Source organism: Panthera tigris, chromosome B4 (assembly GCF_018350195.1).
Source record: "Panthera tigris isolate Pti1 chromosome B4, P.tigris_Pti1_mat1.1, whole genome shotgun sequence".
NCBI lineage: Eukaryota > Metazoa > Chordata > Mammalia > Carnivora > Felidae > Panthera > Panthera tigris.
Window position 1 is genome coordinate 133,319,324 of NC_056666.1, and position 26,658 is coordinate 133,345,981.

The window sequence follows — 26,658 nt, forward strand, 5'->3', positions numbered from 1 at the left end:
ACAATCGTGGTTCCTGCTGTCAAAGAGCTCACAGTCCAGAGTGAATGGACACTAGCCTGATTATTTCTGGTTACAAACCATCATGAAAGCTGTAAAGACAACGCGTGGGGAGCCATGGGCCATTGGAATAGGGAGGCCTGATTTAGACTGGGCATCAGTGACCTTTAAAATGAGACCGGAAGTTTGCGGAGTAGGCAGCGCATGGGGTGCTGGTAAAACAACATTTCAGATGGGGCGGTATATGCAAAGGCCCCGAGGCTTGGAGGAGCTCAGAGTATGGGAGGAACCCAGAGGAAGGGAGGCAGGGCACTAGTGAGGCTGGAACATTAGATAGAAGTCAGACCACCTACCCCCTGGTGAGGTGAGTCTTTGTCACAGGAGTGTTGGGAAGGTATTGGAGGGGAAGAGTATTGATTCAGTTCATTGATTCAGAAGGGTGGTTTTTTTGGTTTTTTTTTTTTGTAAATGATACTTTGCTTCCTTTCCTTTCCTTTTTTTTTTTTTTTTTTTTTTTTAAGTTTATTTCTTTATTTTGAGAGAGAGAGCAAGGAGAGGCAGAGAGAGAGGGAGAGAGAGAGAGAATCCCAAGCAGGCTCTGCTCTGTTGATACAAACAGATCCCACAAACAGGGAAATCATGACCTGAGCCAAAATCAAAGTTGGATGCTTAACTAAGGGAGCCACTCGGGTGCTCCTGATTCAGAAGGGATTTATTGAGGGCTCCTATGTGCCCAGCATAGAATTGACTGAGGCACTGGAGATACAGCTGAGAAAGAAATAGTCAAGGAGCCCCACCCTTGTAGAACTTACAGTCTAACTAGAGGAGACAACAAATAAAAAGTGATAAGTGCGGTGGAGAAGGGGGCTGGGGAATGCTGGGGCAATTGGGAGGGGTTGCAGTTTTAAACAGTGAGCAGGGAAGACCTCAGTGAGGAGACACTGGAGCAAAAACCTGAAGGTGAGGGATGTGCCTTGAGGAGGTCTGGGGGACCAGGCAGACGGAATGGCTAGTGCAAAGGTCCTGAGGCAGGAGTGTGCCCAGTGTGTGGGGAGAACAGCCAGGAGGCCATATTGGCTAGAGGGGACTGTGCAGGGCTCCTCGTTCCTCTTTCTAGAGGGTTTAGGGAGGCAGGGAGTTATTCAGGCAGATCTTTTTTTTTCTTTTTCTTTTTTTTTTAAAGCTAGCTTCCTTCCTTCCTCCCTCCCTTCCTCCCTCCCTTCCTTCCTCCCTTCCTCCCTCCCTTCCTTCCTTCCTTCCTTCCTTCCTTCCTTCCTTCCTTCCTTCCTTCCTTCTATACAAATAGGGGAGGGGCAGAGCGAGAATCCCAAGCAGGCTCTGCGCTGATCAGTGTAGAGCCCAATGTGGATTCAGATTCGCAAACTATGAAGAGATCATGACCTGAGCTGAAACCAGGAGTCAGCCACTTAGCCAATTGAGGCACCCAGGAGCCCCCAGGCAAATCCGATTCAGAGTTTCTGGGTATCAACAGCTCCTGCCCCATTCCTAGAGCTCAAGCAATGGGGGCTCCCTTCTGTTTTCTGCTGATAGTGACATGTTGTACCTTAAAGGACTACTCTGGGGTGATCCTGGCTAGGTACGTGATGGGGTACCCCTGCTCCTTCCTTCTCTTCCCACGGTGACTGCCCTGGTTAAGGCCACATCCCAGTCTTGGAGGTTGGGCTAGCCTCCCCTTCTTGTCCCCCAGGGTGAACTCTGACAGCCAGGCCTCATGAGTCTCTCCCCAGCATGGAGACCCTCGGTGGTTATTAATTAAAGCATCTGTTTAGAAGTAAAAACTCCGGATACTCTTGCTTGGCGTTCAGGGCCCCCTGCAGTCTAGATCTGCCATCCCTCTCCTTCCTCACCTCCTCCTCACGCACCAGATGGTGTGTGTGTGTGTGTGTGTGTGTGTGTGTGTGTGTGTCCTCGGCTCCTTGACAAGCTCATCTGAGAGCAGGACCATGGCTTCCTCTGTTCAGTGCCTCTGCCTGGCGCCACTTCGGAGTCAGGTCAGGGATGCCCGGCTCCACAAGGGCCCGCCCTCAGTGCCCACTGAGTCTGCAGCCAGGGGACCACAGAGGGTGCCACTCATGGCATTGGGCACCCCAGCCCCTGCCAAACCATCCCCGCATCCCCGCAACCGTGCTGGGGCCCCCACCACATGCATAGGGGCCAGGGCTGGCCATGGGGGTCGGGGTCTGTGAGGAGCCCAAGCAGAGTGGACTCCACAGATCCTGCCTCTGTGGGCCACGTGGTGCTGCGCGTGTCCACATGCACGCACGCACGTGCATACGCCCAGTCACATCCACACGCTTCTGTGTCCACATACTACGCACACACAGCCACATACTTCCATGCATACGTACACACACAGAGGCCTAAGGCTCCGCAGAGTAGTGAGGGAGGAACGTTCCAGCCAGATCCCCTGACCCGGAAGCTTGACACACACACCGTGTGTGAGCCTGGCTGCGGGGATCCTGGCAGGGATCCCCAGCACAGGAGTCGCAGTCATTCAGCCGGTCAGTCATTCCACGTGTGTGACCGGCAGTGGGGACTCACGAGCTGCAGCCACCGGGAGCTTCTTACGACCTGGAGGTGACACGGGCAGGCACGGGGTCCGTGCCAGCGCTCCCGTCGGCAGCGTGAGGGGCGAGACACAAGGGAGGCCGTGAGTTCTAGGAACAGATTAGAACCCGAGGCAGCCTTGGTTGGGGAGGAGAGAGCCAAACGCAAAGACAGAGACACAGCTCGAGCACAGGCCTAGCGGCAGGAGAGAGAAACGCGTATCCCAGGCCACAAGACTAGTTCTGGTTCGGAAGAAGCCAGGCGCTACAGGTCTTGAGCGCACCCTTATCTGAGGTGGCCACTCCACCTCCCGGAGAGCTGCTAGGGCCTGCCATTTTGTGACAGCCACGGGCACAAGGCTCGCCGGGGCGGAGGCGCTCCATACTCGTTGCTACCTGAGTGTCCCTAGCAGGAAGGGGCAGGGAGAGATGATGGGCTGGAGCTGGGTGGCTGGCGGGGGCCCCGGCGAGCCGTGGACAGCACCGAGCAGGGAGACGCCCGGCCGTCCCTAGAGACGTTCCTCTGGCACCTCTGTCCCCACCTCACGTGTTTCATATGCTTCCCGTGGGAGTAGCAGCTCTGACCCAGCACGGCAGCTCTGCTTTGTGCAGCCAACGCCCGCCCCGGACGTTGAACGGCACAACTTCTCCGTGCAGGGCCGGGCTCCAGGGCACAAGAAGGAGGTATTCTGTGCAGGTGCCCGGGCTGGGGTCAGACAGCCCCTCTCTGGCCCCGGAGTGGCCGCGTCCCTGGACCAATGTCTCCTCTGTGTGGGGGAGAACACCTCTCAGGGCACCTGGACCTAGGGCTGCGCTTGTCTGGCTGTAAAGTGCGGGCCCGGCCTGGCGTGAGGCAGGGTCCTGGGTAAGTCTTGTTGCTGTTGGTGCCACTGTAGATCCACGGGGCCACGTGGCTAGCAGTGAGGCTCTGGTCCCCCTGCTTCCCTCGGTGGGTGCACAGAGAACGTGGGGTCGCCCAGGGGCCCCGCTGGGGAAGGGGAGGATGTACCAGGCTCGAGAAACGACTCGGGCCGCAGCCAGAGGGGGACGCCAGGCAGGGACGATGCGGCAGGCGAGTCTGTGGGGACAGAAAGTGGAGGCTGGTGAGCGAAAACACCCAGGCCCCCCAGGCCAGCCTCCTGACAGACACAGAGAGCACTTCCTGTGTGTCAGGCACTGTTCTGGGTTCTATGCAAATGTCAAGTGATTTCAAACTTTTAACTGTCCTAGAAGGTGGGCGACTGTATTATCCTTACTCCACAGAAAAAGGAACAGGCCTAGAGAGGCTGAGGAACTTGGCAAGGCCACAGAGCAAGCTCAGGCCCAGCTTTCCCTCCAACAGCAGGTCCACCAGTGGCAGTGGAATCTCACCAGGGCTCATTCGGCCTGGGGCTGTAATTGGGGGAGTGACACTGGTGATTCGAGGGGTGGCACTTTTGCCATAGAGCTGCAAACTGTCCACGCAGGGCACAGGTGTAGGAGGGCTCAGTAAAATCCTAGCCACCCGGCCCGGGGTATGGACCCTATGCTGTGACGGGTAAGGAAACCGAGGCTCAGAGGTTATATCTCTCCCCGCCCGGGGCTCTCCTCCAGCAAAGGGCAGATGTGAGACTTGTGTGACTCCTGCCTCCTGACTCTTGCCTGTCCAGACCCGAGCTTAATTCCAGCAATAGGGCAACTGGGTGGCTCAGTCGGTTGAGCATCCAACTCTTGATCTCAGCTCAAGTCTCGATCTCAGGGCTGTGAGTTCAAGCCCCACGTTGGGTTCTGCACTGGGTGTGAAGCCTACTTAAAAAAAAAAATACCAGGGCGCCTGGGTGGCTCAGTCGGTTAAGTGCCCAACTTTGGCTCAGGTCATGATCTCACAATTCTTGAGTTTGAGTCCCGTGTCGGGCTCTGTGCTGACGGCTCAGAGCCTAGAGCCTGCTGCGGATTCTGTGTCTCCCTCTCTCTCTGCCCCTCCCCAACTCGTGCTCTGTCTCTGTCTCTGTCTCTGTCTCTGTCTCTCTCTCTCTGTCTCAAAAATAAGTAAACTTAAAAACTACCAACAATGGTCACTGAGGTGGGGTACCGTGGAGGAGGTACCATGGCCTTCCCAGCCCATGTCTGCCTGACCCTCTGTGTCTTTCTTCCCACAGGGAACTTCCAATGGATTGGGGTCCATAGATGACATCGAAACAGGTAGTGTCCCTGATTTGAGGGGACAGGGTGGAGATGGGACCCCAGGGAAGGCTCAGATGCTCCCAGCCTGGGCCTGAGGGCTCCCTGCCCTGGGGTTTCCCCCTCAGGGAGAGGAGGGTGGGGGGTCTGCCACACAGTAAAGTAACACTGGTCTCATGTCCTCCACTCCAGGCCAGCCCCTCTCCCAACTGAGAGTCCCCTTCTCTTCCTCACTGGCTTCCAGGAAGAGTCACGTTTAAAAAGTGTCCCTTAGAGAGGGCATTGCTTAGCCCAGAGGGACAATATTCAGGCACTGGGCCAGGCCCATTGGAGAGATATTGTAGGACTGAAGGACCCTCTCCTGTTTTGTAGAGGCCTTCTTTCACTATGACTGAGCCTCCAGGCATGGGGTCAGGTGGGCGGGACAGGCAGGATTCCTGACAGGAGCTAGGGAAAGGAGGGAAGGTATTGCAGGAGAACCCTAGGGCCCTGGATCACCTCCCCATCCCACCCCCGACCAAGCAGGACCCCTGCAGCTACTGAACCCTCCCTCCCATCCACAGACTGCTACGTGGACCTGCGAGGCTCCCCGGCCCCCCTCCCCTCTACCCCCACAATGCCCCTGTTCCCTCATGTTCTGGACCTGCTGGCCCCCCTGGACAGCAGCAGCAGGGCCCTCCCTGGCACTGAGAGCCTGGACGACTTCTCCGACGGGGATGTCTTTGGTCCGGAGCTGGACACCCTCCTGGACTCACTGGTGAGCCATGCTGCCACCATTCTTCTGTTCCCCTGATCCCCTCCCCCTCCCCAGGGCCCCAACACCTTCATCACCTGTCCCACAAGGGGTGGAGGGAGGGTCCCATTCCCATGTCACAGTTGGGGAAACTGAGGCCTGGGGAGGGAAAGGGACCTGCTTGGGGTACAAACCTGAAGCTCTAGAATACACAACCAGAGGGACCACAGAGATCCTTAGCTCCACTCGTGGGATGGCTCTGGGCTGAGGCACAGAGGAGTTGGCTTGCCTGGGGTCCACAGTGCCTGTCTCTGCCCAGGCCTGGGTGGTCGAGTTCTCCTCCAACCCCTCCCTCTGTTCCCCACCTCGCAGTCCCTGGTCCAGGGAGGCCTGCCTGGCAGCGGCGTGCCCAGCGAGTTGCCCCAGCTGATACCCGTGTTTCCCGGTGGGACCCCACTGCTGCCACCTGTAGTGGGTGGCTCCATTCCCGTCTCCAGCCCACTGCCCCCTGCCTCCTTTGGCCTCGTCATGGACCCCTCCAAGAAGCTGGCCGCCTCTGTGCTGGATGCCCTCGACCCCCCAGGCTCCGCACTGGACTCCCTCGACCTGCTGCCATACTCGGATACCCGGTTGGATGCCCTCGACAGCTTTGGGTCGACCCGTGGCTCCCTGGACAAGCCCAACTCCTTTGTGGGTGAGACCTGGGTGGGCACATTCACCCCCACCCCCTTGACTGTTCAAGTGCCACCACATCGCCAATCTCTGGAGACTGGAGTCAGGATTATGGCTCTATTCGGCCAAAGCCCAGGCCCTCTCACCCCATTGTGGTCCAGAGCCACAATGGCCTCTGAGTTGCTGTGTCTCCTGCAGTGCTCAGCACAGTGTGGGGCTGAGGCCAGAGGGGTTGGGTGTCTTGTTCAAGATCAAACAGCAGAGCTGGGATAATCCAGGACTCCAGACTTGCAGTATGTTGCTCTCTGCCCAGACTTCTGGGGCAGGCTGGTAGGATCCCATGGGGATGTTCCTGAGGCTGGGGAAAGCAGTGCGAGCCTGCAAGCTCCTTCATCACCACTCTGAGCTGGGTGCCAGGGACCCAGAGAGGAAGCAGGTGCCAGGGACCCAGAGAGGAAGCAGGTGCCAGGGACCCAGAGAGGAAGCAGACCTGTCTGGGCCCTTACTGGACCAGCTTTCTGACAGTTGGACCTAGCCCAGGGGATGAATCCCTCGGGGATCCATGAGGCTGCAGGAGCACAGATGTGCTTCACTCAACTCTGGGGTCAGAGGAGACTTCCTGGAGGAGGTAATGGCTGAGCGAGGTCTTGAAGGAGAAGGTCTTAAAAGAGCAGTAGGATATAGGCCTGCCTGATGGACAGACTCTCTGACAAGCAGAGTAGTCAACCAGAGGGGAAGGGCCTTGAAGACCTGAGGCTGGTGTCAGAGGACCTTTGAGCCAAGCTGAGAGCTTGGGCTTTCTCCCAGGGGCAGTGGGGACCACAGCAGGTAAGCACAGGATAGACATGTGCAGGCTGGGACACTTCTCTGTTCCTGGGCAGTGGTCTTGAGAGTAGAGTCAGGGGATCAACACAAATTAGGAGTGGATGTGTGGCCTGGGGGGTTCCTACAAGTTAGAAATGCATACAAAGAAGTCCTCAGAGGGCTTCTCACGCCCTTCAGAGCAGAATAGGTGACCCCTGTGTTTTCTTGCCCAGAGGAAACCAAGTCCCAGGACCATCGTCCCCCAAGTGGTACTCAGAAACCAGCCCCCTCGGTGAGTACTTGGCCCAGATCCACGACCAGGCACTTTGGGCCCTCCCAGGGGCGGCAGGGAAGTGGTTGTGGGCTTGAAAGTAGGGGTGAGCCTTCTGCATGAGATGGGGTACTGCATCTCCCAAGGAGAGGCACCCTCAGAATGGATGGGCCAGAGATGGTCTCTTCCTAGCCCTTCTGGACTGAGCCGCCTGCTGGCAGGGTGAGCTGAGGGCACGGCCCAACCCTTGTCCAACAGAAGAGGACGTTGAGGCCAAGAGGGGTTAAGTAACTTCTCCGGGGTTCGTAACACCCCTGTTCTCGGGACTCAGCCAGGTTCTGAGTTTAGGAGAGCACTTGAGCAGGTGTCAGGCAGCCTGTGCTCTGCACTCTGGCCTCAGCCTAGACACGAGCTGTGTGGCCCTGGGGAAGTAACCTAACCTCTCTGAGTCTTGCCTCCTCCCCCATCTGCTGATGTGTTGGGGGCTTGGGAGATAGAGGCTGGGAGTGGGGAGGGCATGTGCACAGGTCCCAGTCAGGCCATTCCTGTTTCTCTGCTTTCATGTTGGGCTTTTGCTCAAAGGAAGATTCTGGGCCAAGGTCACGGTCACCCGTGTACCCCCACTAGGGTATTCTGATCCCTATGTTATAGATTCTTGGATCATGTTACAAGGAATTCCTTGCCCGGGAGGGTAGGAGAAAGAGGAGGGTAGCACTGAGCTACAGTTCTGATCTTGGGTGGGTTGCGGGGGGCGGTCACGGAGTCCCCCAGCCTCTGGTGCCCAGGCTGGCCCTGGTGGCTCTGGCCATGGTCCAGTGCCCAAGATGGCCACCCTCCTCCCATCCCAGCCAGAGCCCTCCATGCCCAACACCGCCTTGCTCATCAAGAACCCCTTGGCTGCCACCCACGAGTTCAAGCAGGCCTGCCAACTCTGTTACCCTAAAACAGGTAATGTCACTCCTCTGTCCAGAGATATTGGGAACCTGGAGAGTATCACATCCCCAAATAACAGAACCCTCGTGTACCCGTCAGAAGCATGGGAAAACAGAATCCCCGCCGGGTATTTCAAGCAGGTGGGCGGGGGAGTTTGGATGGTATAGAACATGGGAGTTTGGGCTTTCGAAACTGCTAGAAGGGCTGGAGGAGCGGAAGCTGGGAGGCTCCACTGGCCTCTAGGCTGCTCTTCCACAGGCTGAGGACCAGAGTCGGGTTGTGCTGCTCCACACAGCGATCGGGGGGCCGCTGGACCTTCTGGCCTGAACCACAGCCGCCCACAGCCCGGAGGCTGGTTCCTGGCCATGGAGTGGAGGCCCGCCGGCTGCTGCAGGGACACCTTGGCCCACACCTCACTCCACCTCCACCTCTTGGTCCGCTTCTCACGACTGCATCTCCTTGGCGAATGCAAACTTTGCCTGGAACCCAGGTGGCAAAGGAGTCTGGGAAATGTGGTTCCTAAATCCCCAGCTCCCAAATCCAAGGGAGGCTACAGAAGTTTGGAATAGATGCCCAATGCCTAGAGACCATTTTCAGCACACCTGGAATCTCAGAATTCTAGACTAAGACTCATTTGCCAGAAGCCCTGAAGTTTTCATGGGATACTCTCTTGGGATGCCAGGGTTAAAAATCTTAGCAGTCTAGAATTCTCTGTCTCAGGGGTATTAGGGTGAACAGGACCTTAGAGGTTGTCTAGTTGCTGTCGTCTATCCCCTACAAGACCTCCCCCTTCATCCCCCTGCCACGTACATGTCACCCATGAGAGTCATCTCACCGAAGTTCCCAGGGGCTTGCGGGGGTGGGGAACAGAGCGCCATCTTGTCGGATGGCTATGCCCACGCCGAAGTTCTTCCTCACAAGGACCTCGGACTGCCTCCCCAGTCCACACGCCCGCTGCCCCTGCGCTGAGAAGCTGACAAACGCCCCATGAACTGCTATGCACCTGGTGCTGGCACAGCCAGGTCATTCGGGGTCCCCACAAGGGCTGATTCCTCACTGTCGGGGCAGAGGAGGCTCTGCGTCAGAAGACTTGGCAGGAGCAGGGCGGGGGAGGGTGAATCGGGGCAGTGCCACGCTGGGCAGGACCAGAAAGGGGCTGGCCTGCTCTCTGCCAGGTACTGTCTTCACGATACCTTCTAGGGAAACACAAAATGTCTGGCTCACTGGAGGGTCAGGAAGGGGGCTGGGTGCCTTAGAAAGGGTGCTTTGGAGGGGGCCTCCCCTCAACCTGCCTGCAGGGAACGTGTGGCCAGGAAGAGTGTGGCAGGAACTGGCAGGAAGCCCAGGTGAAGGAGGTGTGCTTTTAGGCAGGAGTCCAGTTCCCATGGCTTGGGCCCGTCCACTGTCACCCTTCATTTCTACATCTGAAGTTCGTCTCTGTCCACGTGTACCCACAGGCCCGAGGGCGGGTGACTATACCTACCGGGAGGGCCTCGAGCACAAGTGCAAGCGCGATATCCTGCTTGGCCGGCTCCGCAGCTCCGAGGACCAGACCTGGAAGCGGATCCGGCCCCGGCCCACCAAGACCAGCTTTGTGGGCTCCTACTACCTGTGCAAAGGTGGGTGGGCTGCGGCAGGGGTGGGCGGCACAGCCGGGGCCTCGCTCCTCTCACGCCCACCTGGGCTCTGCCCCTCATCACGGGTAGACGGGTGGCCATTCCCCGAGGATGAATCCCACACCAGAGTGAGCATCTAGCTCCCCACCCCGACAGCTCCACAGACTGGTGGGAATATTCGGGATGTTCCGTTCCAGCTGGAGCCCCTGCTGAGTGGGAGGGTCAAGCAGTTCACAGAGAGTGGTGGTTGTCCCTGCGGGGTCGCAAAGGCTGTTGGAGAGATGTGGAGAGAATCCACATAAAGCATCTAAGACTGGCACATAGTAAAGGGCTTGATGAATAATAGCTTTTATTTATTTGGTTATTTATTTTAAGTTTATTTATTTGTGTGAGAGAGAGAGAGAGAGCACAAGCAGGGGAGGGGCAGAGAGAGCGGAAGATACAGAATACAAAGCAGGCTCCAGGCTCCGAGCTGTCAGCACAGAGCCCGATGCGGGGCTTGAACCCACGAACCATGAGATGATGACCTGAGCTGAAGTCGGACTCTTAACCGACTGAGCCACCCAGGTGCCCCTCTTTTTTTTTTTTTTTTTTTCAGTATCACTTTTAGGTTTTTATTTACATGCTAGTCAGTTAACATAGAGTGGATAATAGTAGCTTTTAAAGCTGCTTATGTTGTCATTTTCCTCACTTCTGGCTCATGTGGATTTGGCCAGTATTTGACGGACGTTTGTCACATACCTTATTCGGGGTCTTCTGTTTCCCGACCAAGCATCTTGGCACAGTCTACGTGGCACTGCGTGAACAGTCATGACCTTGTAAAGCGCTTTATCGTGCCACCCTTCTGTACGCACCATCACGCTCCTCACAACTCCACGTGAGGAAACTGAGACTTTGGGAGGCTCTGCCTTTGTCCCCCCACCCAGCTCATGGCAGTAGCCCCAGGCTTTCTGGACCAGCTCGCTGTCCTCCCAGCAGGATCTTGAGGACATGTCACTCCTGGGCTCAAAGGCCTCAGCTGTCCCCTGGCCAGTGTGGGTGAAGTCCAAATTCTGTGAGCCTTACAAGTCCCCCCCTCTGCCCTAACCACCCCCCAAATACACTGAATCCTGACTCCTTTGCACACTCCTTTGAACTTGGTCAAGCGGCACCCAGATCTTAGGAAGCCACTCCCTGCAGGGCTCCCCAAGGGGTGCAGGACTGGTTCCAGCACAGAGCAGCCAGTGGTGATCGTCTGTGCACCGGCTCACTTGTCCTCGTGTGTCTGCAGCCTGGCAGCAGGATGGGGCAGCGCAGACTTAGAAAGAGCGTGAGCAGGGGAGAGGAAGGAAGAAAAGCAGTTCCTGCCCCCAGGAAATGGCAGGGCTCTGGGTTGTGAGCCTGCTGCCCTCCCAGCTCCCTGGTCCCCAGGAGTTTTTTGGTTTTTTGTTTTTTGTTTTAAAGTAGGCTCCACACCCAACGTAGGGCTTGGGCTCACAACCCCAAGATCAAGAGTCGCACGCTCTACCGCCTGAGCCCGCCAGGCCCTCCTGGTCCCCAGGGGTTTTATTTATTATTTCACTTAACCCTCACAACAGCCCAGTTCTCTGTTTATGGGACCAACAGCTGAGGAATCCCAGGGAATCCCAGCCCAATCTGCCTAGGCCCTTAACCAATGGTATTTTCCTGGTGAATAGTAAGAGAAACACCCCTCCTGTTTATGTAGAGGCTTGTATTCCTCTCCAAAGCCCTTTATCCTACCTTTCATCCTGCCCGACCCACATAAGGCGGCTTTGTGAGGTGGTGGGGTGGGGTAACTGCATGCTTTGTAGATGGAAAAACAGGTCCTCCCCCCAACACAGGTGCAGAGCAAAGAAGGGACCTGGCCTGAGAAGGGCTTCCCCCAGCTCTGCTGCCAGACCCCTCCCCAGTCCTGTGATGAGCAGGCCAACCCCCCCCCCCACCCCCGCCGTGGCGGAGATGAACCTGGGCCCGGCCTGCCGCAGTGGCGGTCCCAGGAGCTCTGCAGGCTGCCGTCCCGCCTGGCAGAACGTGTGTCCTGTTGCCTCTTTGCAGACATGATTAACAAGCAGGACTGTAAGTACGGGGATAACTGCACCTTCGCCTACCATCAGGAGGAGATCGACGTGTGGACAGAGGAGCGGAAGGGCACCCTCAACCGTGACCTGCTCTTTGACCCGCTGGGGGGCGTCAAGCGTGGCAGCCTCACCATCGCCAAGCTCCTTAAGGAGCACCAGGGCATCTTCACTTTCCTCTGTGAGGTATCTGCCCACTCGCCTGCCACTTCCACGGTCAATGGCGCACATGGGGCTGGGGGAGGGGCTCCCCAGTGCACTCCATTATAAAATGTCCGTCTTGGGACCGTGGCTTTGGGAGGCCTGACTTTAGAATCAGTAAGTCCTTGGACTGTCAGAAAGGCCCATTGGACCCTAGCATGCTAGAGCCCAGATCCTATCCAGTCCCTTCATTTGGGGGAGGCTGAAACTGAGCCCAGGAAGAGAGATAATCGTACCCCCTCTTTCCTTGTGACCATCAAAGGCCAGGCTCGGCGCCGGGGGCTTTCAGTACTCATCTTCCCCACACCTCCTTGTCTCACTGTGCTGACTCCAATGCCCATCACAGCTTCCTACCCACTCCCCTGCCTGTGTCCAGGCTGCCTCCTGTCCTGGGAGTACCCTTCCTGTGTTTCTGCATCTCAGACCCTCCGAGGCTCCACTCTGATCCCACCAGCGCCACCAAGTTGTTGTTAGTTCCTTCCCCGAGTTGCCCCAGATGACCCTGCTGGCCCCCTGCTTCCCCCCGCCCGATCAGAGCATGATGAGGGCAGTGACAGTGTCAGGCCCACGTCCGTGGAGTGAGAGCTCCGGATCCAGGCTGCTGGTCCAGCTCAGCCCAACCCCGACCCTTTGCATGGCCGGCCCTTCCCCCCAGCTCTTCGAGCAGGTGGACCAGCTGCTCCCTTCAGAGCAGTCAGCCTGGAATCACCGCTCCCAGCTGGCAGCTGCATGTGCTCTCAAAGCACTCGCCATTCTGTTATGTCCTTTCTGAGCTTCACAGTGAACCCATGGGAGAGCGGGCATGGTTACCCCAGCTTACAGTTGAGGAAACTCGGGCTCAGAGAATTGGAGTTACACCCCCCCGCCCCAGGCATTTGGGGTGGGGGGACCAGAGAGAGCCACAGTCCAGGCTGTGAGCTAGAGCCAGAGAGATAGGGGCCACAGATCCTGGGGTTCCCTTTCTCACTCCCCTGACTCAGGGCAGGGCTTGCAGGGACCCAGTCTGTCCCTCCCCGGGTGGCCATGCCAGGTCCCAGCCCACCCTCTCCCCGGACAGATCTGCTTTGACAGTAAGCCCCGGATCATCAGCAAAGGCACCAAGGACTCCCCGTCTGTCTGCTCCAACCTGGCTGCCAAGCACAGCTTCCACAACAACAAGTGAGTGGGACTCACAGCCCGGGCCTGGGAGCAGGGGCACACAGAGGCTTGGGGTAGTTCAGGTGCCTGGGGAGCAACTGAGGCCAGAGGGTTGACTTAGGGCATCAAGGCAAGGGGCAGAATCCAGCATCCACCTGGAAAGGACGAAACCCCATTTATTGAGATCTATATTCCAGGCATTCTCTCGGGTATTTGAATGGTCTCCTCTGTCTTGCGAGGGAGGAGACACAGTCTCTGTTGTACTGATGAGGCTTGGGAGTAGCTCACGCAACAGGCACGTGGGAAGCCACATCTCCGACTCCCATCTGGTGCCCTCCACTGTCGTGACATTGGCCTTGGACAGTGAGTGGTAGGGGCTGAGTCAGGTCTGGCACCCAACCTTCGCTCCCTCTGACTTCCCTTGGCTCTGCCCCAGCATGGATGATAAAGTCCAGGCCCTGGGGTCAGATAAACCTGGGTTCAGATCCCAGCCTGATCAATGCCTGTTTTATGCCCTGCGTGCAACCCTTGGTTTCCCTGTCTGTAAAGTTGCTAGGGTTGCTGTGAGCGTAATTAAAATTCCTGTCCCAGAGGAGATGCTCCATGATCGTTCCCCTGGCCGCAGGAGTGGCTCTGGAGCACTGAGCTGGGGAACCTGCCCCTTCCCCCATCCACGGGCCCTCCCTTCTCCCAGCCTCATAGCAGGTGGCATCTGTGCCCTCCTGCTGGCGGCTCCACCTTTGAGCTGACCCTGCCTTGAGGCCAGGGGAGAAGCGTACAGCCGAGTGTAGGATCCCCATGTCTTGCCTATTGTGGTGGTGTGTTCTAGAAGTGGTTACTAGGGCAGGAACACCCAGGGGGAAGCCTCTCCCCGCAGGCTTGCCCGGCACCGGGGAGACTGGCCCTGTCCAGAATAGTGGCAATGGGGGTAGGGGGTGTTGGGGCTGCAGACTGCATTGTGCCTTCCGCCCCCATGCCCGCCAGGTGCCTGGTGCACATCGTCCGCTCCACCTCCCTCAAGTACTCCAAGATCCGCCAGTTCCAGGAGCACTTCCAGTTCGACGTGTGCCGCCATGAGGTGCGCTACGGCTGCCTGCGGGAGGACAGCTGCCACTTCGCCCACAGCTTCATCGAGCTCAAAGTCTGGCTGCTGCAGCAGTACTCTGGTGAGCGGGCTGGGCAGGGGCGGGCAGAGGGCGGCGACAATTGGCTGAGGGTGGATGGGCCGGCCCGTGGCAGGCGGCAGAGGGGGACTCGAGTTCAGGAGGGGCAGTTAGCGGGGGAAGGGGTGCCTCTGCAGGAGCCAGTGCTCCCCAGACATCACAGAGGACACAAAGCCTTGCTCTCGGGGAGCTTCCAGGCTTGGAGGGTCCTGGGTTGATCCCTATCCAAGCCGTGCCGGGGGAAACACACATGGAAAAGGGAGAGGGGGCAGAGCCGGGCTGCCTGATTGGTCATCAGCAAGGTCACTTCCCCCTCACTGAGCCTCCGATTGCTCATCCGTGAACTGGTGATCCTAATCTCCACCTCAGAGCTGAGGAGATGAAAAGATATCACTCCCTCCCTCATTCATCTAATAGGATGACGAGCGCACCTGCTCTGTGTCAGGGACCGAGCAAGACTACTCGAGGTCCTTGCTCTCAGAGAACATCTGATATCTGTAAGCGGGGGCAAGGCAGGCAGTGCAACAAGTAGGTAATAAATCCCGTATTCCATCTGTTCGAGGATGCACATACCCCCCCATCCCCCACTGCATGTGGTAATCTAATTAGCATTTGGGGGGGGTGTAACATAAAATAATGGCGCATCTAACAATTGATGTCTTCTTAGAGTTGATGAAATAGGGTTATGTAATTTCAGATGTGCTCAGTGCTGTGAGGAAAGTAAGGCAGAGCAATGGGATGGGGAGGGACTCAGGCTGGGGCATTTGGGATAAGAAGGTCGGGGAAAGCCTCTCTGAGGAGAGTGGCATTTGAGCAAGGAAGGGTAAAGGGAGCATGCCTGGCAGAGGGAATGGCAAAGCTGGAGGCCCTGAGGCCGGAGCAAGCTTGGTACAGAAAGGCTGGCTGTGACAGCCGAGTGGCTGAGCATATGGGGGGAGGAGGGCCTGAGAGGTAGGTAAGGACCCACGTGTGTACAAGTCTCTAGGCCGTACGTAGAGTTAGGATTGTTCTAGATAGGATGTGCAGGGTCTGGAGGGTTTAAGAGGGTAGATAGCGTCTGATCAGTATTTTTAAAAACTCGCTCTGGCTACTGGGTAGAGAATAGAGGGGTGAGGGTGGACAGAGGGGGCCCAGGGAAGGTGTGGCTCAGGCCAGGGTGACAGCAGCAGGGTGGAAGGAGTGATCAGATTCTGGGGATACGTGGACGGTAGAGCCAGTGGAGTTGTTGACGGACCGGATACGAAGCATGAGACAAAGGACGGCATCAAGCAACTGCAAGAACGGAGTGGCCAGAAGGGGAGGCTGTAGGGGGAGCAGGTTTGGGGGGGTCACAGCAGGGCTCGGTGTGGGAAGTGGAGATGTTGAGCAGGCAGCTGGATGTGGAGGTCTGGAAGTTCACCACCGAGGTCTGGGCTGGAATATTTGGGACTCATCAGCCAGCAAGTGTGTGTCAGGGACAGTGCCTGATCCAGACTAAGCCCCAGTGACAAGCAGCCACCATGGAGCAGGAGGCCTAGGACAAGGTCGAAAGGAAATCAGTCTGAGAAAGAGACTGGAGGGGATGGGAGCAGGGTATGCTTCACGAAGAGGCTCCACGCTGTACCTCAGAGGGTGGGCTCGGCGTCAACAGTCAGAGTGGGAGGGTCTGGGCCACCAGGGGATGTCTGCCCTTTGCTGACCTGCAGGGGTCCCTCCATGAGCTAGGGAGCCAGGCTGGGCCAGGCACGGAGCCCTAAGAGCCACTGGGCTAGCGGCTGCCAAGCAGGAGTGAGGCCTGAGGCCCCACTGAGCGAGGTAGAGGCGCTACCTCAAGTCGAGGAAGGGTGCTGAGCAGCTGCCCCAAGAGACGGAGCAGCATGAGGGCAGGAGAGCCCCCACACCATGCCGCAGGGCCAGCCTCTCTCTTGCATTTTCCCACTCTTGGCTGCATTTTCTGCTCCTGCTCCCTGGGAGGGCTTCGAGCAGGTCCCCCATTCCCAATTGCACGTGAACCAACAGGCCCAGAGAGCATGAGTGCTCTCCCCGTACCCCACGTCTTTCTGTGGCAGGGCCCATCTGGGGGGTGGGGGCCTGGGCCTGGGCCTGGGCGTGGCACCTGGAGATGCCCCGCCTTTCTCCTCACTGAGCTTCACGGACGCCTGCACGTGGTCCCGCCCTCCACAGGCATGACCCACGAAGACATTGTCCAGGAATCCAAGAAATACTGGCAGCAGACGGAGGCCCATGCAGGGAAGGCCAGCAGCAGCTTGGTAAGGCCCTGGGTCGGCGCTGGGCGGGGGGGTGGCATCAGGCCCCTGAGGGCCACTCCCCATTCCTTCAATTGAACATTTCAGACTTACCAGAAATTTGTAAGAATAGTACAAAGAATTCATGTATACCCATTTCTCGATTCCCCAGACATGAACCATTTGACCACATTCCACTCTCACTTTGTCCTGGTGTGTGTGTACATCCACACAGAGACACTTATCTACAATTATAACCTACCTTTTTCTGAATCACTTGAGAATGAGTTGTAGCCATGATGCCTCATCATCCCCCAAAACTTCAGTGTGTATTTCCTAAAAATAAGGACACTGTCTTACATAATGACCGCAGTACAATTATCAGCATCACAGAACTAACATCGATGTAATTATTCAGATTATGATGTCCTATTTATTCAGATTTTGTGAATTGTCCCCAAGTCCCAAGTGACACTGCATTTATTTGTTGTGCTGTCTGGTCTCTTTTAATCTAGAGCAGTCCCCCAGTCTTTCTTGTCTTGCATGACATTGATGGTTTGGAGGAGCGGCTGTCTTATAAAAGGTCCAGCCGGGAGCACCCGGGTGGTTCGGTTGGTTAAGTGTCCGACTCGTGATTTCGGCTCAGGTCACGATCTCACAGTTCGTGAGATCAAGTCCCGTGTTGGGCTCTATGCAGACAGCTCGGAGTATACTTGAGATTCTCTCTCTCCCTCTCTCTCTGCCACTCTTTCTCTCTCTCTCTCTCTCAAAATAAATAAGCATTTGGGATTATCTGATGGTTCCTCAAACCCCAGAGGTGATGTTCTTCTCAGTTCACTCATCAGGAAGCACATCATTTCAATTTGTCCCATTACTGGTGATCGCTTGATTAAAGGTGCCTCTACTATATGGGTTTCTCTCCTGTGAAGTTACATTTTTCCCCCTTTGTAATTAATAAGTACATTCTGGGGAGATACCTTGAGACCAGGTAAATATCCTGGTATTCCTCAAACTTTTCACCTACTGATTATATCATTTCTATCTCTTTTGATCCTCATCCTGCTCCTGAGGAAGTGAGCTGTGGCATTTGCAGATGGGGAAACTGAGTCTTAGAACATGCTAGAGACTCACCCAGGGGCACACTTAGTGGAGTAAATGCCTGGTTCTCTGACATCTTGTCCTGAGCTCACTCTGCCCTCCCATAATTGTGCACCATTCCTGCCACCCCTGAGGATTCCTAACCCATAAAATGGGGTCATAATCCTGCCTCCCATCTCCCAGGGTAGGTGTGAGGGTACAGAAGCTGACCAAGCTATAGCTTGCTGGGTCCCTGCTCTGCACCAGGCCCTGTGCCATCCCGATCCTCATATGCTTCCCTAAGAGGTAGGGATCGTTATAGCCGTAGATGACAGTGGGGACAGAAGGGGTGATCTCAGGCCCAATAGATAGCGTGAGCTGAGGCCCCTGTGCCATCCAAGAGGACCCCCTCCCCAGGCCAGCTACTAGTCAGCTTGGGAGAAGGCCGGGCCCCTAGCCCCTCCTGAGGCCAGCATGGGTGTGGCAGTGAGCCAGGGAGCAGGGCAGGCTGGTTGACAGGGCTGCCTGGCCCCCTTGGGACTTCCCTCCTCTCTCTCCCTAGTCCTTCTTTCTGTTCCTTTTTCTTTCTTTCTCTCTCATCTTCTTGGCTGTTTCCCTCCTCCGCCCCTTCCTGTGCAATCCTCTTTTCCCCTCCCTCTCCCCCTCCCTGCCGTGTGGTTTATTTTTTGCTCCTGGCCAGGATCCCGGCTGGAAAACAGTGAGGGGCTTAGGTTGGATCTGCAGTGTTATCTTCTAAGAGAACTCGGAGTCCTCACCGCCTCTACCCCTTCTTCCTACTCAGGGCTGCTGCAAGGGTCCCCAGAGATGGGGGCAGGCCCGGCTGCCCAAAGGTGCCATGACTGACTTCAACCCACTCTTGCTGCCAAGGCCCACCCCGGATACCACCCTTGGGCCTGGCTCAGGAACAGGGCTTCTGTGCCAGTCCTGGCCGTGACCAGGGCATGAGGGGTCTTGGCTGCCATCAGAGGGCAGGGCCAGTAGCACCGTGAGGCCGAGAATGAGATGCCAGGGTGGGAACTGCTGAGGCCCAGTGCCCACGGTGCCATAGCGGCGCCATCCCACAAAGAAGCATGAGCACCCGCCTCTTGCCAGGTCCCTGTCCTCAAGCCACTTACCTGTGGGGGGATTAGTAACCTCTCTGAGCCTCTGCTTCTATCCAGTCAAGTGGGAACAGACCCACCTACCCCCCAGGGCTGCAGCAAGGAGCTGGTGAGGCTGTGCGGTTGTGGAAGGGGAAGGCCAGTGAACTGGCGTGGCTGTTCATTAGAGCAGTCCCCACTTACCCCACCTGTGAAATGAGTTCCCTCAGGCTTCTGGAAGAATCCAGTGGAACACCTAGAAATCAGTAGTGACATGGAGAACCTACTGTCCGCTCTGGCACCGGCCATGCCCCAGCTACAAACATGCCTCTACCTTGTTACCAAGGTGACGTGTGGGTTGTCCTGGGGCCGAGCCAGGCTGCGAGTGTTCCAGCACCAGGCCAGGGTTCAGTTCACACACACGGACAGAGCCCCTTCCTGCTCAAAGACAGGCCCTGAGCTAGGTAGTGCCAGGGACACAGAGTACTCCCATGGGAAGGGACATGTGCCCTCTAGCCTAGAGGAGTGAAGGCTGCCCGGAGGGGTAACCCTACATCTAAGGCTCCAGGGAGGACAGGGAAGCTCAAGGTGACAGGAGAGCTCATAGGTTAGCCAATATAGCTGGGTGAGGGGGTTCAAAGTGGCAGAAGACAAGGCTGGGTGGCCACTTCCCCCACCTCTCCCCCTACCCCCACCCCAGACGTGCAGAAGACCAGGCCCTCCTGTCTGCAAAGGAAGGGCTAGGAGCAGAGGATGGGGAGTGAACAGGGTGGGGCCGGAGGGAATCCAAGGCTGCCCAGAAGTCTGTTCCACGGCCGGCTCCTGTGCAAGTGGCTTCCCACCTGGGCCCTGCTGTCCACAGGCCCGGCCCTTGTAACTAGATAAGTTGATCAACATGAGGTAGTTCGGGTTCTGTGGGAGCCCCTAGGATGGGCAGCTGCCACTTAGCAGAGCCCCGGGGAAGGTGTGGTGGTTGAGCTGAGGTTTGAAAGTTTCCAGAATAAGCCTGAAGCAAAAAGGAAGGGCATTCCAGGCAGAGGGAACAGCATGTGCAAAAGCATGCCACGCTCAGGGAAATGCCAGCAGCTGCAAAGAGCAGACCCACGGGGACTAGCTGGATAAGGCAGAGAGTATTGAGTCAGGAATCTGGAGCCCTGTCCCAGGCCTGGCTCCCACACTGAGAGGCCATGAGCCCTGGGGTGGGGAGGTAACTTCCCTCTGGCAGTGGACTGGCTCATTCTAAGGCTCTAGGTGGCTCTAACGTGGTTGGAGGCCACCTGCGTGACAGACCCCAGGCCTCAGCCCTGGTACCTGTGGATTCACCAGCCCCTTTCCCCAACAGGGTGCCCCTCGGACACACGGGCCCAGCACCTTCGACCTGCAGATGAAGTTTGTGTGTGGCCAGTGCTGGAGGAATGGGCAAGTGGTGGAGCCTGACAAAGACCTCAAGTACTGCAGTGCCAAGGCCCGGCACTGGTGAGCCAGGCGCCACTCGGGGGCCGGGGTGGGGGGTGGAGAGCCCACCCAAGCGCCGTGAGTCGGGAGTTAGGAGGCCGGGGCTCTCTGTGGAGTTCACACAGCCCGAGGCTCTGCCCTGAGCTCTCCCAACCATCTCCCCCCCCCCCCCACCCTGCTCTGCCCTACAGCTGGACCAAGGAGCGGCGGGTCCTTCTGGTGATGTCAAAGGCCAAGAGGAAATGGGTGTCGGTGAGGCCGCTGCCATCCATTCGCAACTTCCCACAGCAATACGATGTGAGCGCCAGGAGTGGGGTGCAGGGTGGTGGTGGGAACTCAGACGTGGGGGCTGAGGGGCCTTCCGAGGGCTTGCCTGCCGGCTGGGGCTGTAACACAATCCAGGGGAGCTCAGCAGGCTCTCCCCGCGCCCACCCGGCAGCTCTGCATCCACGCGCAGAACGGCCGCAAGTGCCAGTACGTGGGGAACTGCTCCTTCGCACACAGCCCGGAGGAGAGGGACATGTGGACATTCATGAAGGAGAACAAGAGTGAGTGGGAAGACTGGGCAGGGTGGGGGCCTGGCCCAGTGTCCCCTCACTGCCAGACACCCCGAGTCATCAGTCGGCCCAAGAGTACCTGCTGTCTCTCCCTTTGCCACCACCCAGGCCCTCCTCCTGCCCCCCGCCCCCGACCGTGCCCGCCCAACCGCAAGGCCTGGGATGCCCCCAGCTCCCAAGTCCAGGGGGTGTCGTGGGGCAGAACGGATGAAGAATCCCCTCTCACCAAGCACTCTGGCCTCCATTGCCCACCAGTCCTGGACATGCAACAGACCTATGACATGTGGCTAAAGAAACACAACCCAGGGAAACCAGGGGAAGGGACCCCAATCAGTTCTCGGGAAGGGGAGAAGCAGATCCAGATGCCCACAGACTACGCCGACATCATGGTAACCCCCTCACGCGTGCGCGGGCCCGGGTCTGAGCCGGACCTGGGAGGGCGTGGGGTGGGAGAGCGGTCCAGGCGGAGGTGCGAGGAACGGGCACCCACGGCGGTTGTGCCCCCAGATGGGCTACCACTGCTGGCTCTGCGGCAAAAACAGCAACAGCAAGAAGCAGTGGCAGCAGCACATCCAGTCTGAGAAGCACAAGGAGAAGGTCTTCACGTCCGACAGCGACGCCAGTGGCTGGGCCTACCGCTTCCCCATGGGCGAGTTCCGGCTCTGCGACAGGTGCTCCGGGGAGGGCGGGACCCGTGGGGCGGGCATGGCGGGCCTGAAGGAGCCTGGCAGGCTGCAGGGTGGGCCTGAGATGAGCCTGGGGTCTGGAGACAGCGCGCAGAGGGTGGTGTCCTGAAACAGCTGCTCCTGGATGTGAGGAGCAGGGGGAGCAGGAGCGGGGTGGGCTCAGAACTGCCAGACCCCTGCCTGCAGCCCTGAGGCAGATCCTCGAGGAGGCTAGGACGTGCCAGCTTTCACCAGGACCGAGGCTGCCCAGGGGAAGGCTTGTCTTGCGAGGGGAGGTTGAGCCGCCGGCCCGAGGTCCACAGCCCGTGGTGGACAGGGCTCGGGCTTGGGCAGTGAGCCTCCTGCTGCCTGCCCGCAGGCTCCAGAAGGGCAAGGCCTGCCCAGATGGGGACAAGTGCCGCTGCGCTCACGGGCAGGAGGAGCTCACCGAGTGGCTGGACCGGCGTGAGGTGCTGAAGCAGAAGCTGGCCAAGGCCCGCAAGGATATGCTTCTGTGCCCGCGGGACGACGACTTTGGCAAATACAACTTCCTGCTGCAAGAGGATGGGAACACCGCCGGTGCCGCCCCAGAAGCCCCTGTTGCTGCCGCTGTCACTGGGGAATAGGGCCATTTGTGGGCCTCGGGTGAAGTCCTAGGGTCAGGGGGCGGGGGTGGGGACAGAGGTCCTGATAGGAGGGCCAGGGCAGGCCAGGGCTGGGGGCGGGGGGCCGCCCTCGTCAGGCAGCCCCCGGCCCCCTGGGGCCCCGTCCGTCCTCCGTCCTCTCTGCCCCCACCACCTGTGTGCATACCCAGGTGCGTGTGCTGTAGCCCTAAGCGGTCCCAGGGTCCTCGTCCTGCTGGAACACCCTGGGCAGACACCCCCAGCCCCCGCTCTCCTGGTTGGGGAGGGAGGGGCCTGGCTGACCCCTCCAGCTTCAGCCTACAGCTTTAACTTCTGTCTGCTCCTAAAGGGGGCCCAAAGCTCAGGGCTGGGGAGCCTGGGGTCCCCACTTGAATCTGCAGCAGGAGGGTCCTTTTCCCTGCCCCACCCTCACCTCATCCCCACCTCCCTGGGGGCAGATCAGTACACAACAGAGGGCTGGCGGCCCCAATTAGCTTTAAAATGCAGCCCCAGGGTGGAGCTGGGAACACAATACTGGTCGCTTGCCCTCTGGGGCCTCAGTTTCCCCTTTGGTTGGAAGAGTGGGAGGGGCTGGGCTAGATGATCTCTAGAGCCTCTCCAGTCCGGCCACCAGCCCAGCCCTCCCCTCCTCCCTTGTGAGGCACCAAATGTAGACTTTAGGTCCTAAGAGTCCTCAGAGATGACTCAGCTCAAGCCCCCCCTATTGCAGATAGGAAGACTGAGGCCTGGAAGGGAGGGGTGATCTGCTCAGGGTCTCCCGCCCACGGCACAAGGTAAAGCCAGAGGCAAACTAGTCAAAAGGCTCAGGGCCAGTTGTCTGCTGGAGCCTCCAGGCTCTTGGCAGGGATATGACAGTCTCTGAATCAGTGTGCCACGGGGGGCTCCAGGCAGTGGAACTTGTTGGCTGAAGAAGGGAGGCTCAGGGGATTGGTCATGGCAGCACCCTGTAGAGGGACGGTCCCCTCCTGAGGATGGTCGTAGCGAGTGTAGCAGCAAGTTGCTTCCCACGCCAACTCAGGGCGGTGGTAACAGGCAGGGCACCCATGGGCTCGGCTCCTGCATGATGCACTGGGAAGAAGGGGAAGGGTGGGGGTCAGGGAACGTGGAGAGAAGGGAGATGAATGCCATGGGCCACTCTAGGATCGCTGAGCACCATGGGTCACTTTAGGATGGGACACAGCTCCTCTTTCTTGAGGACCCAACATGGCCCTCATCCCTTTCTCCCCAGACCCAGACATACAGTCACGCCTGTCTGTCCCAGCCCTCCCTGATTCCCGGCCCTGCCAGCTGCCTGGGACCTCAGCTGACCCCCAGCCCCTACCTCCAGCCACCAAGCCCTTTCCCATGCCTCTCGTCTGACCTGTCTGCGTGCACCCCCTCCTCTCCATCCCACCCTCTGTGGGCAGACCCGGCCTCCCCTGGTTCCTGAGACATTCCAGAACGCCCCACACTGTTGGCACAAGAAGTGGGGCCCCCCGGAAGGAACCGGGGACCACAGCTGGAGTCAGGGGTGGGGGGTGAGACAAAGAGAATGGAATCCCCCTCATTTCTCCTCAAGCAAGGATCGATAGTGAGCAATGATGTGATTATGGGCACCCCAGACGCAGAGAACCTTGTTCCTCCTGCTGTCACTGCCCAGCCTTTCCCAGTAATCGTGGCATGCATCCTTTCTTCTCCCTGCCCCCTTCCCCCAGCAGGCCAGCAGAGTCGTGCTGGTGGCGTGGCTGGAGGGGAGGAGAGACCACACCCGAGGTGGGGGCCGTGGCTGTGAATGTCGATGACACTTGTTTTCCCTGATCCGTGGTGTTGCAGTCTGTCGTCACCAGCCTCGTTTTTAGTGTGTATATATGTCGCCCCCGTGATGCATATATACACAGGTATTAAATATATCGCTCTATATAATATTATATATGTGTGTGGTATCCAAGGAATCACTTCTAATGAGGGCTAAAGATAAAGAATTTGGCCAGAAAATGCAGCCATCCTGGTGTGTAATTAAGAGGGAGTTTTCAGATTCGGGGACTTGGAGCCATGGGTTGGAGGTGATTTCTCAGCAAGGGCAGGAGTGGCCTCGCCTGGGCCCGGTTTCCAGACCACTCCAGCCTTGCCGGGAGAGAGCAGTGGTGCTCCAGGAAAGAAAATGATTGGTGTTTGTCTCCTGCCCAGAAGAATAGGATTAGTGTCCAGATTTTTCTTCTTCAACATGTTACCCATCCAGGGGCCCCTGGGATCTGGGGCTCCCTGGCCTGGCCAAAGCTGGATCCCCCACAGGGTTGGGAAGAGGGCCAGAGGTGGGGGGCCTGGGGACAGGAGTACACTTTGAAGGATGAGGGAGATTATTTCAGTCATGACCCTGACTGGGAGGCTTGGAGAGTTGAATCAGGGGCCCGTGCCTACTGCCAGCAGGCAGGAACAATACTTTAAACATAGTGATCGGGGGGCAGGCGCCCCCAATGTGAGTATCCCTTTGGAGTAGGGCGAAGGAGGGACGCTGCATTTCTCAGCTGGGCAGTAATCAATTTAATGGTCCTTTTAAAATGTCTGTGTATTAAAAATTTAAGAATACCACACTTTAATATTAAATATTCATAAGGTCTAGTATCTTGATAATAATGTAGATGTTTTAATAACAATTTTTGTCCTTCTTAAAATAAAATGAAAGAAACTTGATTCTTTTAGCCTTTGTTCTAGAAAATAAACGTGTGCACTTTGACCTCTGTTCCCGACCTCTGTCACTCCTGTTCCTCCCTGCCTGGAGCTTGTGCCCAGGGGCCTGGGCTGCTCTGTCCACATGGGGCAGAGCTGCCTGGTGCTGGGCATGCCTAAAGGCAGAAATTCCGAGGGGTGAGGGGCAGAAGGTCTGTGTCCCTGTGTAAACAGGGCCACCCAGCTGACCCCAGCTCAGGCAGCGCCTCGGCTGGCAAGGACGAGCTGTGCTGTGTACAAGAGGCCCCAGCAGCCACCCTTCACTGGCTCTCCTGCAGCCTGCCTGCTCACAGCCTTCCACATGGGGGTCCCGAGGTATCCACACCTCCCTGCCTTTATCAAGGACACCGTCCTGAATTCCAGAGGGTCGGCTCTGTGCCCTTTCTGGGTGTGGTTTTTCCAGAATAGCGAGGAGGCGCGCCATGCTTTGGAATATGATTCTGACTGCAGCCTGGACTCCTCGAGACCCAGATTTCTCATCTTTAAAAGGAGAGAGTATATTAGATTGGGAATTCTCAATTCGGGGAAGTCCACATCTGCTGGGATGGGAGGTACTTTCTCAAATCTCTTGGGTTGTGTGTGTTGCAAGGGATGGAGGGGGACCCTGATGGGAGGGGCCGCATATGTTCAAGAGCAAGCTCTCACCAGATAGCTGTCAACCGCAGTGTGGAGTGACACCAGGAACAGGGGGCCAAAGGTGCATAGGGGCTCAGGGGCTTGATAAATGACCGGATGAGCAAGAGAAACCAGCAGCTTGATTGAGCACCTGTGCACCAGACCCTGGATGCAGCACGTCTATTCCCCACGACAACGCTGCACATCTGGTGTCCACATCTTAGAGACATTCAGCAAAGGTTCCAAGGACCTTCAGGAGACAGTAAAACAAGAAACACTGGGAACTGGGTGATTGGCAAAGGTCCCTTCAGCGCTGACGGTCTGGGGTTCTCAGCACCCCTGGTAGCACCGTGAAAAACCAAAGTGGCGTGGCAAAGTACAGGCCCCCAAAGGAAACCTCCAGACCCATCCTCAAGCTGGAGAGATCATGAACCTGCATCCAGACCTCCCATGCGTTCAGAAAATCAAAGACCGTAAGATAAGCAGGACTTCAATGTGCCTGGTGGACTAAACTCTTAAATTCTCTACATTCCCCTAAATTCTCTTCTGGGCCTCCTTCAGCTCAAGTTGGTAAACATTCACTGAGCACCCACTCTCAGATCCTGGGAGCAAGGTTGCTGAAGAAATGTGGCTTCCCTTGAACCCAAGTCCGCCAGGGGATACAGACCTACATGGGAGAGGGCAGGATGGTTTGACAGGCACTGCGGTGGGAGGCATTGCAGGTGCCAGATCGAGGGAGGGCTTCCTGGAGGAGGTGAAACTGGGATAGAGGCTTCAAAAGATGGCTGTCCCATTGTTGTCAATGCTCACTCACTGTCCCGCATCTTTCTTTTTCTCTCAATTGTATTTCATGCGTGTCTCCAAGCCCTGATGTAACTTAGGTATTATGATCAGTGGCCGACACTTTATTCATCAAGGGACCGGAGCTGACTTGAGCAGCCCCCAGTTATTGAACGAACACACGTCTGTTTCTGGTCTTCCTTCCTGTGAGTAAGGGTCACAGTGAGCACCACCACCATCACCACCACGGAGCCCCAGCAGGCTTCTCCCTGCCTCTGAGGAAGCTGCTTCTGAGGGAGGCCCTGGGCAGGTGGGGTGGCTGTCAGGGACCTGCAGATGGTGAAGGGGCTCTGCACCTCTCTAGAGAAAGCCCTTGAGGGCTTTGCCAGAAACTGCATCCACATATACCCCCTCCCAGGGCGGCCATCTCTAGTAGGCATCAGACCTCTGAGCCAGGAAACCCAAGAAATGCAGACAATCCCAACACGCCTGCCATGCGGCCCCT

At 57.4% G+C, this 26,658-nt stretch overlaps 1 protein-coding gene across 5 annotated transcripts in view; it reads left to right on the plus strand.

The window, feature by feature from the left end:
- ZC3H7B (zinc finger CCCH-type containing 7B) overlaps positions 1-24,753 on the plus strand; it is a 61,719-nt gene extending 36,966 nt beyond the window's left edge. For all 5 annotated transcript variants that reach the window (XM_042993369.1, XM_042993370.1, XM_042993368.1 and 2 more), the window contains exons 8-23: positions 4,703-4,745; positions 5,288-5,481; positions 5,830-6,151; positions 7,167-7,225; positions 8,053-8,152; positions 9,595-9,756; positions 11,809-12,014; positions 13,087-13,187; positions 14,151-14,332; positions 16,493-16,578; positions 20,074-20,207; positions 20,378-20,483; positions 20,626-20,734; positions 20,999-21,132; positions 21,251-21,414; positions 21,788-24,753. In XM_042993369.1, coding sequence (XP_042849303.1) covers positions 4,703-4,745; positions 5,288-5,481; positions 5,830-6,151; positions 7,167-7,225; positions 8,053-8,152; positions 9,595-9,756; positions 11,809-12,014; positions 13,087-13,187; positions 14,151-14,332; positions 16,493-16,578; positions 20,074-20,207; positions 20,378-20,483; positions 20,626-20,734; positions 20,999-21,132; positions 21,251-21,414; positions 21,788-22,034 — 2,349 coding nt within the window. In that variant the 3' untranslated portion in view covers positions 22,035-24,753. The remainder of the gene's footprint in view (positions 1-4,702; positions 4,746-5,287; positions 5,482-5,829; positions 6,152-7,166; positions 7,226-8,052; positions 8,153-9,594; positions 9,757-11,808; positions 12,015-13,086; positions 13,188-14,150; positions 14,333-16,492; positions 16,579-20,073; positions 20,208-20,377; positions 20,484-20,625; positions 20,735-20,998; positions 21,133-21,250; positions 21,415-21,787) is intronic.
- The last annotated feature ends 1,905 nt before the right edge of the window (positions 24,754-26,658 follow it).